Source organism: Xenopus laevis, chromosome 9_10L, assembly GCF_017654675.1.
Source record: "Xenopus laevis strain J_2021 chromosome 9_10L, Xenopus_laevis_v10.1, whole genome shotgun sequence".
NCBI lineage: Eukaryota > Metazoa > Chordata > Amphibia > Anura > Pipidae > Xenopus > Xenopus laevis.
This window is the reverse complement of record NC_054387.1, coordinates 54,393,723-54,408,789: the sequence shown is the minus strand read 5'-3', so window position 1 is coordinate 54,408,789 and position 15,067 is coordinate 54,393,723. Positions and strand designations below refer to the sequence as shown.

The 15,067-nt window shown below is 41.1% G+C and overlaps 1 protein-coding gene across 3 annotated transcripts in view; it reads right to left on the bottom strand.

The window, feature by feature from the left end:
• Positions 1–15,067, bottom strand: part of LOC108701209 (E3 ubiquitin-protein ligase SMURF2-like) — a 46,805-nt gene that overhangs the window by 14,460 nt on the left and 17,278 nt on the right. The window contains exons 2-9 of one of the 3 annotated variants that reach the window (XM_041577384.1): positions 11,745–11,783; positions 11,339–11,450; positions 6,167–6,300; positions 5,640–5,705; positions 4,683–4,767; positions 2,877–2,960; positions 2,507–2,709; positions 1,660–1,744 (exon numbers count right to left, since the gene is read on the bottom strand). In XM_041577384.1, coding sequence (XP_041433318.1) covers positions 1,660–1,744; positions 2,507–2,709; positions 2,877–2,960; positions 4,683–4,767; positions 5,640–5,705; positions 6,167–6,300; positions 11,339–11,450; positions 11,745–11,783 — 808 coding nt within the window. The remainder of the gene's footprint in view (positions 1–1,659; positions 1,745–2,506; positions 2,710–2,876; positions 2,961–4,682; positions 4,768–5,639; positions 5,706–6,166; positions 6,301–11,338; positions 11,451–11,744; positions 11,784–15,067) is intronic. The other 2 variants (XM_018235532.2, XM_041577385.1) reach the window with 2 other exon arrangements.

Sequence of the window (15,067 nt, the reverse complement as noted above, 5' to 3'; positions counted from 1 at the left end):
CCACACTCTGCAGCCAAGAACAACAGCCAGATAGGAGAGGAATTTCTGTGTTTGGAATGAATCTTGTTCTGGATGCAAAGGCAAGGCCATAATGCTAATGCCTAACTGAATGTTCCCATCTGTAGGGGTATCACTAAGGCAGTTCTGCCTTCTTTTCTAGCGACACTACCCACCAGTTCTAAAATAGCCGAATGCACATTTTAGTAAATTTAGCACATCATGGTACAGTGTATATGCAAAAAATGTTTTCCAATATGCTTAAAACAATATATCAGAAATATATCTATAGTCACATCAATAGCATATATTGTACATTCCACCAGTATTCACAGAGCAAATTAGCAAATATGTTAAACAGACATGTTGTGCAAAAAGGTGAGAAACCACAACGTTTTGGAAAAACTCCTTTTACGTGTATGGTATGTATATGCTATATACATGTTTTAAGCATATTAAATCATTTTTTTTGCTTTTCCATATAACATGGTGTGCTAAATTTATTAAGGTGTGAATTAGGCTATTTAAGAATGTGTGTTTTGTTCCATTTTGGTCATAACTGACCTAAGGAAAACGGCATGTTCTGTTTTCCTTTGCACCCACAAAAATAACTTTCTATAAAAAGAGTGCTCGCCTTACTTTAGATTTTGGCAAGTACCCACTTATTCAGTAATTTCCCTGATCCTTCTTGCATCAGAGAAGGAACTCAAAGGCAAAAGTGCCAAATGCCTTGTTATTACCAAGCACACAATAACTTTTCTGACACAAAAAAAGTCATTCAAGGCCTTTGGAAGCAAATTTAAACTACTTCGTTTTTAAAACTTAAAAGATAAAAAAATTCAAATCACCCTCATCCAGTTCAGTCTTTTAAAGGTGGTTCATGTTTTTTATTGGGTCCCAAGGCATTTATGGCATGGTCCATCTATGTCTATTATCTGATATAAATTTGGCCATACCAGCAGCAATACTGCTACAGGCCAGGGTAAATACTGCTGCTGAAAATCATAGTTGTTGGTTTCTACCCTTTGCCCCTACACATCTGAAAGGGAAATGGTCCCACATCTTTAGGTACAGTAAGCGGACTGGAGGGGAGTATAGTTAAGGGACCATTGGGCAGTGATGCCCGGGTTATATACAAGTATGGGATCTGTTATCCAGAAAGCTCCGCATTACGGAAAGGCCGTCTCCCAAAGACTCCATTTTATCCAAATAATCCAGATTTATAAAAATGATTTCCTTTTTCTCTGCAATAATAAAACAGTACCTTGTACTTGATCCCAACTAAGATATAATTAATCCTTATTAAAGGCAAAACCAGCCTATTGGGTTTATTTAATGTTTATGTGATTTTCTAATAGACAATACATGGAGATCTAAATTACAGAAAGATAAATTATCAAGAATTCCCCAGGCATTCTGAATAACAGGTCCCACACCTGTATTATGGCAATGTCCTAAGACTGTAATCCATTTTCCAGCCTAACAGGCATGCAATATTTTTTTTTTTTAAATTTAGTATAAGACCCGGGGTTTTCATAGATTTTCAACACTTGGGATTTGGAAACAAGGAAAGTGTACCTTTAATAAAAACCTTGACATATGAATTCCTTCCAACTTAGCAGAATGGAATCCTAACCAAACAGCAAAGGCAAATCACCTTACCTAGGAACTCGAGGATCATGCCACGTGCTGACCCCTGTCTGCGTATGCAGGAAATATACCTGCCCTTGCTGTGTAGTCCTTTGCTCTGTAGATGAAAGCAAAAGGCAATAAAATTATTCATTCATTCTCCCAGGGAAAAGTGACAGTAAATTGTAAAGGGAATTCAAATCGGTAACTGGACAAGCCTGTGTCTAGGTAATTGGTCTGTGCCTAAACGCAAAACACTTTCTGCCTGTCACTGTTATAGCCTGGATATTAAAGGGGTGGTTCACCTTTAAGGTAACTTTTAATATGATGTAGAGAGTGATATTCGGAGACAATTTGCAAAATAGTTTGTATTTTTTTATTATTTGTGGTTTTTGAGTTACGTTTTGTATTCAGCAGCTCTCCAAGTTTGCAATTTCAGCAACCTGGTTGCTAGGGTCCAAACTAACCTAGAAACCATGCATTCATTTGAATAAAATACTACAATGTGAATAGGGGAGGACCTTAATAAAAATATGAGTAATCAAAAGTAGCAATAACAATAAATGTGTAGCCTTAAAGACATTTTTTAAGATGGAGCAAATTAACCGCATTTGAAACTAGAAAAAAAAGTCAGGAGGCAAATAATTCAAAAACTATAAAAAAAAGAAAGAAATGAAGGCTAATTGAAAAGTTGTTTAGCATTAGCATAACATACCAAAAGTTACCATAACTAAAGGTGAACCACCCTATTAATGTGTACAAGCCAGAGAGATTTCTACTAGTGAAAAGAAGATAGAAAGAAGCCAAAAGGGGCAGTGTGGCCAATTACTACTTTGCCAGTAATAAATGATGGTCTGAGTAACATTTCTCTCCAGCTCACCATATCCTTCAGGTAGGTCTGGAGGAGTATGTAAGTGCGTTCTGCTCATGTAATTCCTGTGCCGTTGGGACCGAACTCGTCTCTCTGTAATGCGGGGGTCTGAGGTTTGCCCGCAGGTAGCACCATTGGTGCCAGTTATTGGTGTATTCTCATCCACAAAACAGCTGAGTGGTCGGCCAGGGCTGGAGTATTCCGATGCAGGCCTATGGATAGGAGACAGTGATATCAGCACATTGTCAACAAGTAGTAACCTCTAGTAACATTTCCCTGTTCTGGAAGAAGCAGCAGCATGGGAAAATGGAGTCTGCAAATGACATTCCCAAAAACAGCATAACACAAAAAGAATATTGCATAAACTGTAAGGCATTACCGTGTTGGGCGTTCCCACTGTGTTGTTCTTGTGATGTGATTCAGGTACTGGATGCGGCCAGATGCAGTTCTCCTTTCTTCCCAGCTAAAGTGCAGAAAAAAAGGGACATTTGTGAATGTTCTTAGCATACAATAACCACACAAATCAAAATTGTATAGAAAAAGAGGTCTGTAATTGCAGTGTCCAAGAGTTGCCAAATCACTCATCTCAAAGGAGAACTAAACCCTAGAAATGAATATGGCTAAAAATAACATTTTACATATTGAACTTATTGCACCAGCCTAAAGTTGCAGCATCTCAATAGCCACAATGATCCAGGACTTCAAATAAGGGGGTCTCCATCTTGGAAAGTGTCTGCAACACTCACATTCTCAGTGGGCTCTGAGCAATTGTTGAGAAGCTAAGCTTGGGGGTTGTCACAAATTATCAAGCAGAAAATGAGGTTGGCCTGTAATATAAGATGATACTTCAAGGCTGGTCATTAAATTCTGATGCCAGTTGCACTGGTGTCTGTGCTGTCATGTAGTAATTATCTGTATTAATTATTATTCAGCCTTATATTGTGACATGTATATTCTATGTGTATTGCATATTGTGAGTATATCCCTTAGCTCAGTAAGTGACAGCAGAACAGAGAATGTGCAGTGAATCAGCAGAAAAGAAGATGGGGAGCTACTGGGGCATCTTTGGAGACACCGATCTTTACCACTAAAGGGCTGTGGTTGCCTTGGGCTGGTACAGAAACCCAAAACATAATATACAACATTTCTAGCCTACATCTTCAGTTAAGCTTTAGTTCTCCTTTAAAGGGCAAGTCAACTCCAAAATAAAAATTTGCCAATTAAAAGAAAACAATTCTAAGCAACTTTCCAAGATACATTAATTCAAAATTGTCATTGCTTTTAGAGTTGTTTGGATTATTGAAAGCAGCATTTGCCTAAATCCTGGTTGTTACTTTTTAAACAATGTTGCAAAACGCTTAGTTCCCCAAGACAGGTTACATTGTATCAACAGTCTGAGCCACCGGGGCAGAGAATAGAAAGGGACAAACACTGCTTTTAATAGCATTATATATAAAAAATACAATGAAATCTCTATTTTAAGTACCCTGATTTTAAGTTTTCCCACATTTTACATTTTTTATTTGTGGTCCCACCAATTTATAATGCATTTCAATGGGTGCATTTCCCTGATTTTAAGTAATGTTTTCCCAGATCTTACATCAAAAATTTGTCCTGATGCTCTTTTTCTCTATGAATGTAATTATTTGCGAAATAAAGAGGTTTAAAATACTAACCAGATGTATATTTTGCCACTTGTACCAATCGCTTATTGTTTTAGATGTATGTGTATGTGACTGACAGAGAGACCTTGCACATGCCCCCCACCACCACCACCACCACCATAGTGTAACATTAACGCTGCAATGCTTAGACTCCTGGGCTTATAACCTTTTAGTACTTTTTTAGTGCGTTTTTACATTTTCCCGAATTTTACATCATTTTTTACTGGTCCCCTGAAAGATGTAAAATGGGGGTTCTACTGTAACTTAAAACCCATAGAACTTGTATAATGGCTGTATATTGCAAAGTTGCTAAGAATGATTTGTTTTTTTTAGGCAAAAATATTTTTTTGGGTTAATATCTCTCCAAAATGTGTATCTGGACTAATCAAAGCCAAAAATCCCATGTACATGGCGGTTCAAGTTAGGAAGCAGGGACAAATAAGCAAGCGTCAGTCAGTTCCCATACTCCCCTGTCTCAATGCCTATGGCAATATGCCCTGACAAACTTATTTATCGCTTACCCATCAGGTAGGTCGTTGTCGAAAAGCCGACTGCAGTCCACCACTTGCCCACCACTGCCTATCCGGTCTCTTGACTGAAGACTTACTGCAAGGGCACAACAGACATTTACACATTAACTTCCTGCAATCAAATGCCTGAACATGTGTCACTGTTGTCTGTGCTAGGCCTCGGACACACAGAGTGCATGAAATTTAGGGACAACAAGATTTGGTGCGGTCACTCACAACTCTTCCCACCAATGGCACTGCTCCGCCTGGCATATTTAAAGTGCATGTGACACACTATTTTATTTCTGGATCTCAGAATTAAAGCTATTTGGAACCACAGTAAATAAGGGTGTTTTGTCACCCCCAAAACAATAGCAGGTAAATGTAGCATGTGCATGTTGCCCCCATTTCCTATCACAGAAAAGAAAGAAGGTGACCCCGTTGTTCCTTTACTGAACTTCTCACTGGGAAAAGGCTGTGTAGACAAAACAGTAAATGAGTCACTGGCACATTAGCCTAAGGGTACTGAAGTGACACTGTGTGCATGGATTCCCTGGGAATAAATCATTAACTAAATGGATTGTATACTAAATACATCATGCACATCATGAATGGTGTCCCATTTCAGTGTCACGGACTTTGCTGGCTGCACAGAAAGGGACAATTTTGGCATCAGTTCCCTCAAACTGGCCAGGTCAGGAACTGGAGCAAAAAATACCCTGCAGTCATTCTGAACTAAGGATAGTTAAAGAACAACATTGCCCAGCCAATCACTCTTCCCATATAAAGGGGCATACAAAATGATTGTACAGTACATGACTACAGAGGGCTATAATTAAATGGAAAACTCCTATGTGACTTCAAATCAAATTGAATGAAATAAAATGTCTGGGTTTGTGATTCCCCCCCCAATGCCCCATTAAATCACAGCCTGTCTGTCAGAGTAAAATTCCCAGAATATTAACTCACCCACAATTTGTCCTCGCACAGTGTCATTGTCATTGGGACCAAGTTTGCATAGGTCGAGTCTCTGGTCTGGAAAAGACAAGACACAAGAGTTTGGTTACAGCGATTCAGTGTGCAATGGTGGCCTGTATCAGAAGTTGTGGTGGTATAGGCTAATATATACATATATAGGGTATAGCGTGTTGTTTGCCCAGAACATTTCATCTTTGTATAGTTATTTTTATACATGTGGGTATGAGCTGCCATATTGTTTCACTTAACATGGCCATAGACGTCACAATGGGCGATGTTTGGGTGCCTTCTAAGGCGTCCCATCAAAATTTTTTGGCCAGCCCGATCAAAGAACAGTCACGTCTCCCACCATATTGCCCCCTTTAGACAGGACACAATGAGGATAAAGGCTTTTGTGTCCCCAAGACATTCCTTCCATGTATATTTGTTATTATACATATGCGTGGAAGATGGCATGTTGCATTCCTCAGGCTACATGGAGACTTGATGCAGGGGAAGTAGTGTACACCCATACTCACAGCCAGTGTCCTTGAGTCGATTAATTGCATTTGACAGAAGCCGCACACAGCCTAGGAAACCAGCCCCCTGTTTTTTGTGGATCTTCTTGTGGTTCCAAACACTGATGGTAATGGAGTCTGATTTGCCAATGTAGCTAAGGGAGGCAAAGAGGAGACACTTGTTAGGGAAGAGACAGGAAAGTACAGAGAGCTGATGCACCATAAAGGTGAAATGTCTGATTTTAGGACTAAAGAGACTCCTCCTGGATGTCCCTTTCTTCGGGGAAAACCCCAATGCTACTGATCTAAAAAAGTATCCCCTAAACTGTGTGGTACATGAACAGCTCAGACTGGCAATGTACAAGTTTATTTAAAAAATATAAATGATAAGCTTAGAGCAGTGATCCCCAACCAGTAGCTCGCGAGCAACATGTTGCTCTCCAACCCCTTGGATGTTGCTCCCAGGGGCCTCAAAGCAGGTGCTTATTTTTGAATTCCAGGCTTGGAGGTGAGTTTTATTGCATTAAAACCAGGTGCACTGCCAAACAGAGCCTCAACGTAGGTTGACAATCCACATAGGGGCTACTAAATGACCAATCACAGCCCTTATTTGGTACTCCAGAAACATTTTTCATGCTTGTGTTGCTCCCCAACTCCTTTTACTTCTGAATGTTGCTCACGGGTTGTAAAGGTTGGGGATCCCTGGCTTAGAGCATGCGATGGAGCAATGCAAGAACAACATGGTACAGTTGGAAGTGGCTGCAGTGTGCCAAGTTGACACACAGGATTTAACGGTGTCCTGAGCAAGCTCAGTAAACAATACAGAGTTTATTGGCACTTGCAAAGCCACCCTGCTCCTACGAGAGAACTTGTGGTGGGTCTGTAAGGAAGCTGTTAAAAGAAATGAAATGTGAGTTGCAAGCAGCCAAAGGAAGCAGAGCCATGGGCTGTGTAGTGATCACACTTGTACAATAATCCTAGAGCACAAGGGGGAGAACTACATGCTGCTTGTACACAACATAAACTCTTTTGAGCAAATCTCAGAGCAAATGCTCAACCAGTCGCACAGTTGTGCCACCGAGCAGCCGAAAATAAAGTGATTCTATAATTGGCAGGTCTGCTTTGTAATCACAGCAGGGCAAGGACAGAGGGTGAATTTTCCCCTGACCTGAAGAGCCCTGAGGGAACCTGATAAAGACCCAGAACACCACTGAATGAACAGACACATTGCTCTTCTACAGATAATCTAATAGATTCTATTGGTACTGAAATTTATTTCCAGTTTTTTAATAGGAGTGGGAGATTTGTGTGAGCATAAATGCATAGGTGAGAGGGAACACACCGTCCACCCATGGATACTGATCCCATCCTTGTAATATGTGATTTTCAGGCCTCTAGTCCCACATAATTAAGACACTTTGCCCTATATAATTAGGCAGATTACTAGTAATGAATTAACCCGGTGTTTCTACCTACAGTGAAGTCTGAGCCCCAGCCTGTTAGTGTATTGGCACACGAGGAGACTAGTCGCCTGTCCTAAATCTTCGCTACAGTGGGCGACTAATCGGCAGATGCTTTCCCACCAGCAATAATGTAAATCAGCGGTGAGAAACTATACGCAGTGCTTTGTTTCTCCAAAGTTGCCAAAAGGTTCCTTACAAGGCAAAGTTGGAAAACACAGCACTGCACATGTTTTCCTACCAATGATTTACATTATTGCCAAGGGAAAGCATTTGCAGTAGATAAATGTTTGCTACCTCAAGCAGGCAGCTAATCTCCTTGTGTACCAGTACCCTTATCATTCGAACCAGCAAAACTGGTCTGTAGAGTGGGCTGGGCTCTCTACTTTTGAAGACAATGCACTGGGTGATCTGTGCCTTTGTTAAACAGAGCTTTGTCTATGGCTTGTACTGGAACAATGGGAAGACACGCAGAGTTAATCTTACTCTTCTTTCCTGGGGCTCAGTCAACTCTGCATGAATAGGCCAAGGCACAATAAGTACAAGGAGACAATAAACACTGCCCTCCACTTAAAGGACCAGTAACATCACATTTAAAAAAAAAAAAAAATTGTTGGTGTTTTCTTTTCAATGTATACTAAGACAAATTAAACGTTAAAATCGCAAAGCCTTTATTAAGAAATAACTTACCGAAACTCCGCTTCTGCTCCTCTTCAGAAAAGGCGTCAGGGCGACGATCCATCGTGCGGCGCTCGAATTCTCCTGTCTGGCTATCTCCTATAAGGAAGGCAGGGAGGAGAAATCGAGCGCTGCACGATGGATATCGATCGCCTTTTCTGAAGATATAAATAGCAAACCCACACAAAGGACACATCCCAAGAGCAGAAAACTTCCCCATATCTAAGGGCAATGACACATGAAAAGATTAGTCGCCCACAACAAATCTACTCTTCTGTGGGCAACTAATCTCCTACAAATGCTATCCCACCGGCAAAAAAGTGAATCACTGGTAGTAAAACATACAAGTCGCTGGAAGTTTAATTTTGAGGCAATTTCAGAAAAACAAAGCGCTGCATATGTGTCCAGCCCAATGTGCTCTTGGCCTTCGACCTTAAAGTAACAACTAGTGCCAAACTCATCAGTTTGTGCCCCATGGACAATATGCACACGTAGTTGTTTCACTAGTATGAAGTCCAGCTGAGCAATTATAATCTTTAGGACTTAATTTTTTGTTTAAACTTTAAGTTTAAAGACAATATGGTGCTGTTTTTACTTTTGCCCATACATTAATATTATCTTTAAAAAAGGCCCCTTTATTGGATCTCCCTATAGATCCGATATGTTCCCTGTACGAGTTTCAAATGAGGGGTGGGCGTGTCCTAATGGTCCCTGCCAGAAGCAGAGCAGGAGGGGGAAAGCCAGTCAAAGCCCTGCAGGCCTACAAGAAAAGACAGACAGTTCCCCATCAGGCCAGCCTAGCTGCTGATTGGTTCCTATACTAAAGTGGTGTGCTGCGAGCTCCCCTGCACAGCCTGGGAAAGGAGGCAGCAGGAAGTGGAACAGATGGGTGGGACTAGTAGGGTTTTTGCTGAAATTTTCAATAAAGTAACCAGAAACACGACTTTTAAACGACATTTCTGGTACATTCTTGTTTTTTACATAAAATGTCTCCTTTAAGGAATGTTTCTAGTTTCTTTAATAAATAAAATTAAACGCCACATAGACTTAGTTATAGATTTAGACCCAAACTTGAACAGTATCCTCATTAATGTTGGCAGTGACAGGCTTGGCTGGTCAATAGGGTAATGCGCCAGCTTTTTAGCCATTAGTTCTTTTGTTTGTTCCCAAAAGCAGACACCATATTCATATAGCTTTAAAATTGCTGAGCTTTGGCAGTGATTAAATGCCTTGTATGCTGTGCTCTTAGAGTCAGAGGTACAGGTATGGGACCTGTTATCCAGAATGCTTGAGCCTGGGGTTTTCCAGATAATGGACCTTTCTGTAATTTGGATCTTCATACCTGAAATCTACTAGATCATCATGTAAACATTAAATAAACCCAACAAGATGGTTGTTCTTCCAATAATTATATCTTAGCTCAAATCAAGTACACAGTATGGTTTCATTATTACAGAAAAAAAGGAAATAATTTTTTAAAATTTGGAGTCTATTGGAGGTGGCCTTTCAGTAAGTTCAGGAGCTTCCTGGATAACGCATCACATACCTGTACTATGAACTGAGAAGTCGGAGGATTTATGTTTGAGAAACAATAAAGGGACAAGGAGGCACAGGAGTATCTATAAAGCATATAAATCACACCTTTGCTTAAGTACATCCCAGCACTTAAGGCACCCCATTGCCTGCATAATGAGGGTTCTCCTTAATGGTGGTCCCAGGGACTCTATTCTGTACAGTACTGTAGCTCTTACTTCATTTGGAGTTTATATGTAAACAGCAGCTGGGGAGCGGATATAAAGTTTAAGGCTGATCTCCAACTCTCAATACAGCTAGATAAAAGGCCAAACATGGCCTGCAACACTGCTAAGGTGCTCTAAGTGTGCAATGAAGGCATTTGAATCTACACATTTTCGTGGTGCTGTTCCAGTCTATTCCTATGTCCAACTACCAATCCTATGCTCAGGAGGCTCTAAAGCAGGGGGACCCAAACTTTTTTTTACCCGTGAGTCACATTCAAAAGTAAAGAGAGCTGGGGAGCAACACAAGCATGAAAATACTTCCAGGGGGTGCCAAAAAAGGGCTGCTATTGGCTTTTGGTAGCCCTATGTGTGCTGGCAGCCTACAGGTTGCTCAGTTTTGCTGTACACGTTGATTTTATGCAACGAAAACTTAGCAACTTCTTTGAGGCCACTGAGAACAACATGTTTCTCACAAGCCACTAGTTGGAGACCACTGCTCTAAAGGGATAAAATGGATGCTAGTGGAAAACAACAAGGGGACAAGAAGGTACAGGAGTCTCTATAAACCAAAGACAGAACTTGGATTCTGGTATAATACAGGGTGGGGATAAGGTGTGGCCGTCTCTATTACCAGCACATTGTAATCAGCTTCTAAGAAACTGAATATTAAGGGGGCAATCTCTCAGGAGATGAGGTGCATGTTTAATTATTAAATATCTTGGTTCTTGAGCCCACTATTATGGGGAATACTTAGACTGACCTCAGAGCATTATAAGAGCCAATACAACACAGGTTAATTACTTATGTTAGCATCTAATTACCAAGAAAAGCACCACAATAGTCCTAAAACCAGTGTGCTACAATTGCAGTGGGAATGAATACAGTGACAGATCCACCTTTACACACAGCACCCAGGAATAAAATAAATCCATTGGTCGCAAGGCTGGATCTAGAACACAGTATTAGTGAAAAGGCTCCATTCTTTTACTCTGCTCTGTGCAAGTATATTCAGTGACCGCAATAATGTGTTAAGTAGTCATGTGAACTTAATTCCTAAAGACAGCATTGCATAATAAAAGCAGCACGCCTTTACTTAGGTATAACAGCAGGGGGCACCCCGATGTCTATAAAATGAAAGTTCAACTTGGTAGAGGTGTACAGTTCTGCAGCTCTATGTAACCAACTCCCACCATCTATCTGGGGTTTATATTTTACCAACAGCTGGAGCCCTGATATACAGTGTAATAGGCTGACATCCATCTACCAATCCTATACATGCCTCCACTAACACAAAAAAAATTAAAACTTTCACTCACAGGTCATAATGCTGGTTCCATTTTGGGTCCAATGTGTTCTTCACGGTGTCGGTAGAGTGGCACTGCCCCGACCCATCCACAACCACCTTGGCAAAGGGATCCGGGAGTCCTGCAGTAAAAGCAAGAGAAAAGGGTAGAGATAAAGCAACTGCCCCTTTAATAATTAATTAGGAGAGTCATGTAGCAACGTGACCATTCAAGACCCACCTTTTACCTATTGAACTAATATGACCCATTCTCTCCCATTTATAATGAGCATACAACTACTATTGGGTCCACACCATTACCTGGTGGGGAGAAACTGCCCATTCTCCTGAGTCAAAGCATCCAAGTGACAAGATAAATAAGATACAGGGACAGTCACTATTGCCATGGGAATAAGCCAATGAGACACTGTAATACTCACTGAAGAAATCCTTTTTCACCAGATTTTTAGCGCACAGAACTGTGAATGAGACAAAACTTATTAGTAATTAGTCATTTCCCCATATTGTTTTTTTATAGGATTTATTTTTCATAAACGAAAGAAGCCGTTACTCCCCCATATTGTTACCATTATAAACAATGTGCAATTGGTTCTTGGGCATCTGTGTTGGAGAATATGGGTGGCTGGCATACATCACTTACTTACCCTCAAAAAACGATACTTTTAAATCAACTGTTAGTAGGTTATAGAATGGCTAATTGTAAGCAAATTTTCAATTGGCCTTTTTTTTAATAATTACATGATTTCCAGCCAGTGTCAGTGACCCCAAATAAAATGTTCTATAAAGCTACAAATGTATCGTTACTTTTTATTACTCTTCTTTCAATTCAGGCCCTCTCCTTTTCATATTCCATTCTCTTATTCAAATCAGTGCACTGTTGCTAGGTTAATGTGGACTTAACAAACAGATTGCTGAAATTGCAAACTAGAGAGGTGCTGAATAAAAACGTAAACTCAAAAACCATAAATAATAAAGTGCAAATTGCCTCAGTTATCGTTCTCGACATTATACTAAAAATGAATGTAAAAGTGTTTGTGAAGATTCTCATTCATCCAGGTCATTGTATATCTGTAGAAATAAGTCAAATCAATGGGATTTGCTGTGTTTTTTCTTGAAGATGTTTCACCTGTCATCCGGCTGGCTTTCTCAATTCAGAATGACTTATAAGATCTTTCTACATCTTTAATATAAAAGGGAACAGCCCCTTTAACACACTGCTGTTATAAATAAGGCAGAAGAGAACAAGGGCAGTCATTGGCAGGAAAAAGCCATTGAGCTCTGATTGTAGGAAAGCAGCAGATATGGTGTGCACTGCCCTAACTTGAGTATTGGGTGTAAGAAGGCAACCAAGATGGGCTAGTGAGCAGGCTTATAGCGCTACAACATAATCCAAATCTCAGAGGTCTGCGCTTACGAGATATAGTTTTGTATGTGCTAAAAAAAAAAAAAGTCCCGCAACTCCCATTAACAACTTTCCTTCATATTGATACAGGCACTGTGTGCATAGCGGTACATAATGTAGGCACCAACATCACATGTAGAACTGGCTTTTTATTGAGCTGGAACTCTCATTTGTGCCAATAAAATGACCTGCTGCTTAGACTACCCTCTTGGATCAGTACTCTCAGCTATAGCAGAACCCTGCATTCCTGGGAGAGTTATCAGCCCTATGTAATATTCAGGCACTGGCTGAAGCCAATAGAGCCGGCAATCTATGCAGTGCGCTGAGCTCCCACACAGGTTCCAGTAGAACGTTGAGGGCAGCACCCAAAGTCTTAGTAGTGTGTTGAGGGTAGCTCCCACAATTGTCTTAGTAGTACGTTGAGGGTAGCTCCCACAGAGGTGCCAGCAGTACAGCGAGGGAAGCGCCTACGGAGAGTATTCCTACAGGCACTGAAACTTTTTAGAGTGTATTTCTACAAACTTCCCCACACTTAAGCAACATTGCAATTAACTTTCGGTATTCACAGAAATTTGTAACCAGAATATGCAAGGTGTGGCCATCCAGCTGTAGCTGACCTATAATACCCAGTAACCCACATGGTCCAAAGGCTGCCCAACGGCTAAAGACAAACAGATTGTTGATCCCTGCTCAGTAAGATTTCCAAGCTTCCGCTTGGTCATTTAGTCATTCATCACTCAGCAGGGATATGAATGGGTTAATAAGCACACAAGGCTCTCTACTGTAACCACAGAGCTCTTAAGCCTTTTCCTTCCTGCGGTTGGGTCATCCCTGCCATGGCACCCAAGGAGTTAAGCAGCACACAATAATGAATAGCAACTCTATGCACTAATCAAAGTGCAGCCTCCCTTTCCTCTGCCAGGCAGCGGCTGCATTCCCACCATGTACAATCCTGGCACAGTTACTGCATGCAGAATGCCCAGCCAACAGGGACCTCCTATCTTGGCCATGCTGTGCCTCTTATTTGTACAGGCAGAGAGTGGCGGTCACTATATACCCATCATAACCGTTTTACTTACTGTATAGGCTGGTCCCCAAACATGAAAACACAACAACACATTCAATGTAGAGATCTGCTCCCCAGAAACTTGACCAGACTCGGTCTATGAAGATTCTCATTTTTCCAGGACATGAAATTTACAGTATCTAGTAGAATTTAGTCAAAGGCAACTGGACATTTAAAGTTTTTTTTTTTCCCCCTTTGAAAACGTATCACCACTGATGCGAGTGGCTTCTTCAGAACGGAAGAAGCCACTTGGATGAGCGGTGAAACATTTTCAAGGGGGAATAAAAACACTAAATGTCCAGTTGCTTGTGACTGAATTCTATTAGATATTGTATTGACCAGACTCTGCTGTGGCAGCATTATTTGGCTTGGCAAAGGCTCCATTACCGCATACAAGACCCTCACAAGGTCACGCACCCAGAATCCAGACCAAATATTATGGGCTCTCATGGCCAAGGAAACGCACTGTGGGGCCCAATCAAGCTTTGTGCTGATTAATACACACACAGATATAGGAAGATTAGGGAGGGAAGTTGTGGGGTAAAGCTAAAGGTGGCATAAGGAATGAGATGACATGCTCAGTGCCTCTGCTGCACCTTACGCCACATTCCTATCCGGATGACAAAGAATCCGAATACACTAGGGATGCACTGAATCCAGGATTCGGCCTTTTTCAGCAGGATTCAGATTTGGCCGAATCCTTGTGCCTGGCCAAACCAAATTTGCATATGTACATTAGGGACAGGTAGGGAAATCACATGACTTTGTCAAAAAAAAAGTCCACTTTTTCCTTTCCTGCCCCTAATTTGCATATGCAAACTAGGATTCAGATTAGTATTCGGCTGAATGTTTCACCAAGGATCCCAAATAGTGGATTTGGTGCATCCCTAGAATACAGAGATACAACCAACATGACAATATAAAAATGGGGTGCTGCTCTATATGTTCATAGGCAGGTGGCCCCTATGCAACACAAGACTTGGAGGCAATTTCCCACAAGGATGCCAGAAATGCAGATCAGGGACAGGTTTCAGTCACAGGCAGTTAGAGGAGGCTATTCAGCAGGCACAGAATTACTAAACATGGGCAATTTCTAAATTATGTATTAGGACAGAGTGCCATGGGCTTGGGGTACAAAGTGATAAGACAGCCAAAAATGTAACCCATCCATCTCCCTGCTAGTCACTTCCCAGACGCCAGCATATGACTGGCCTGATTGTGCCTCTGGGGAGGAATGTGTCTGACTGGGAGGAAGCCACAGATGGATGGCTCTC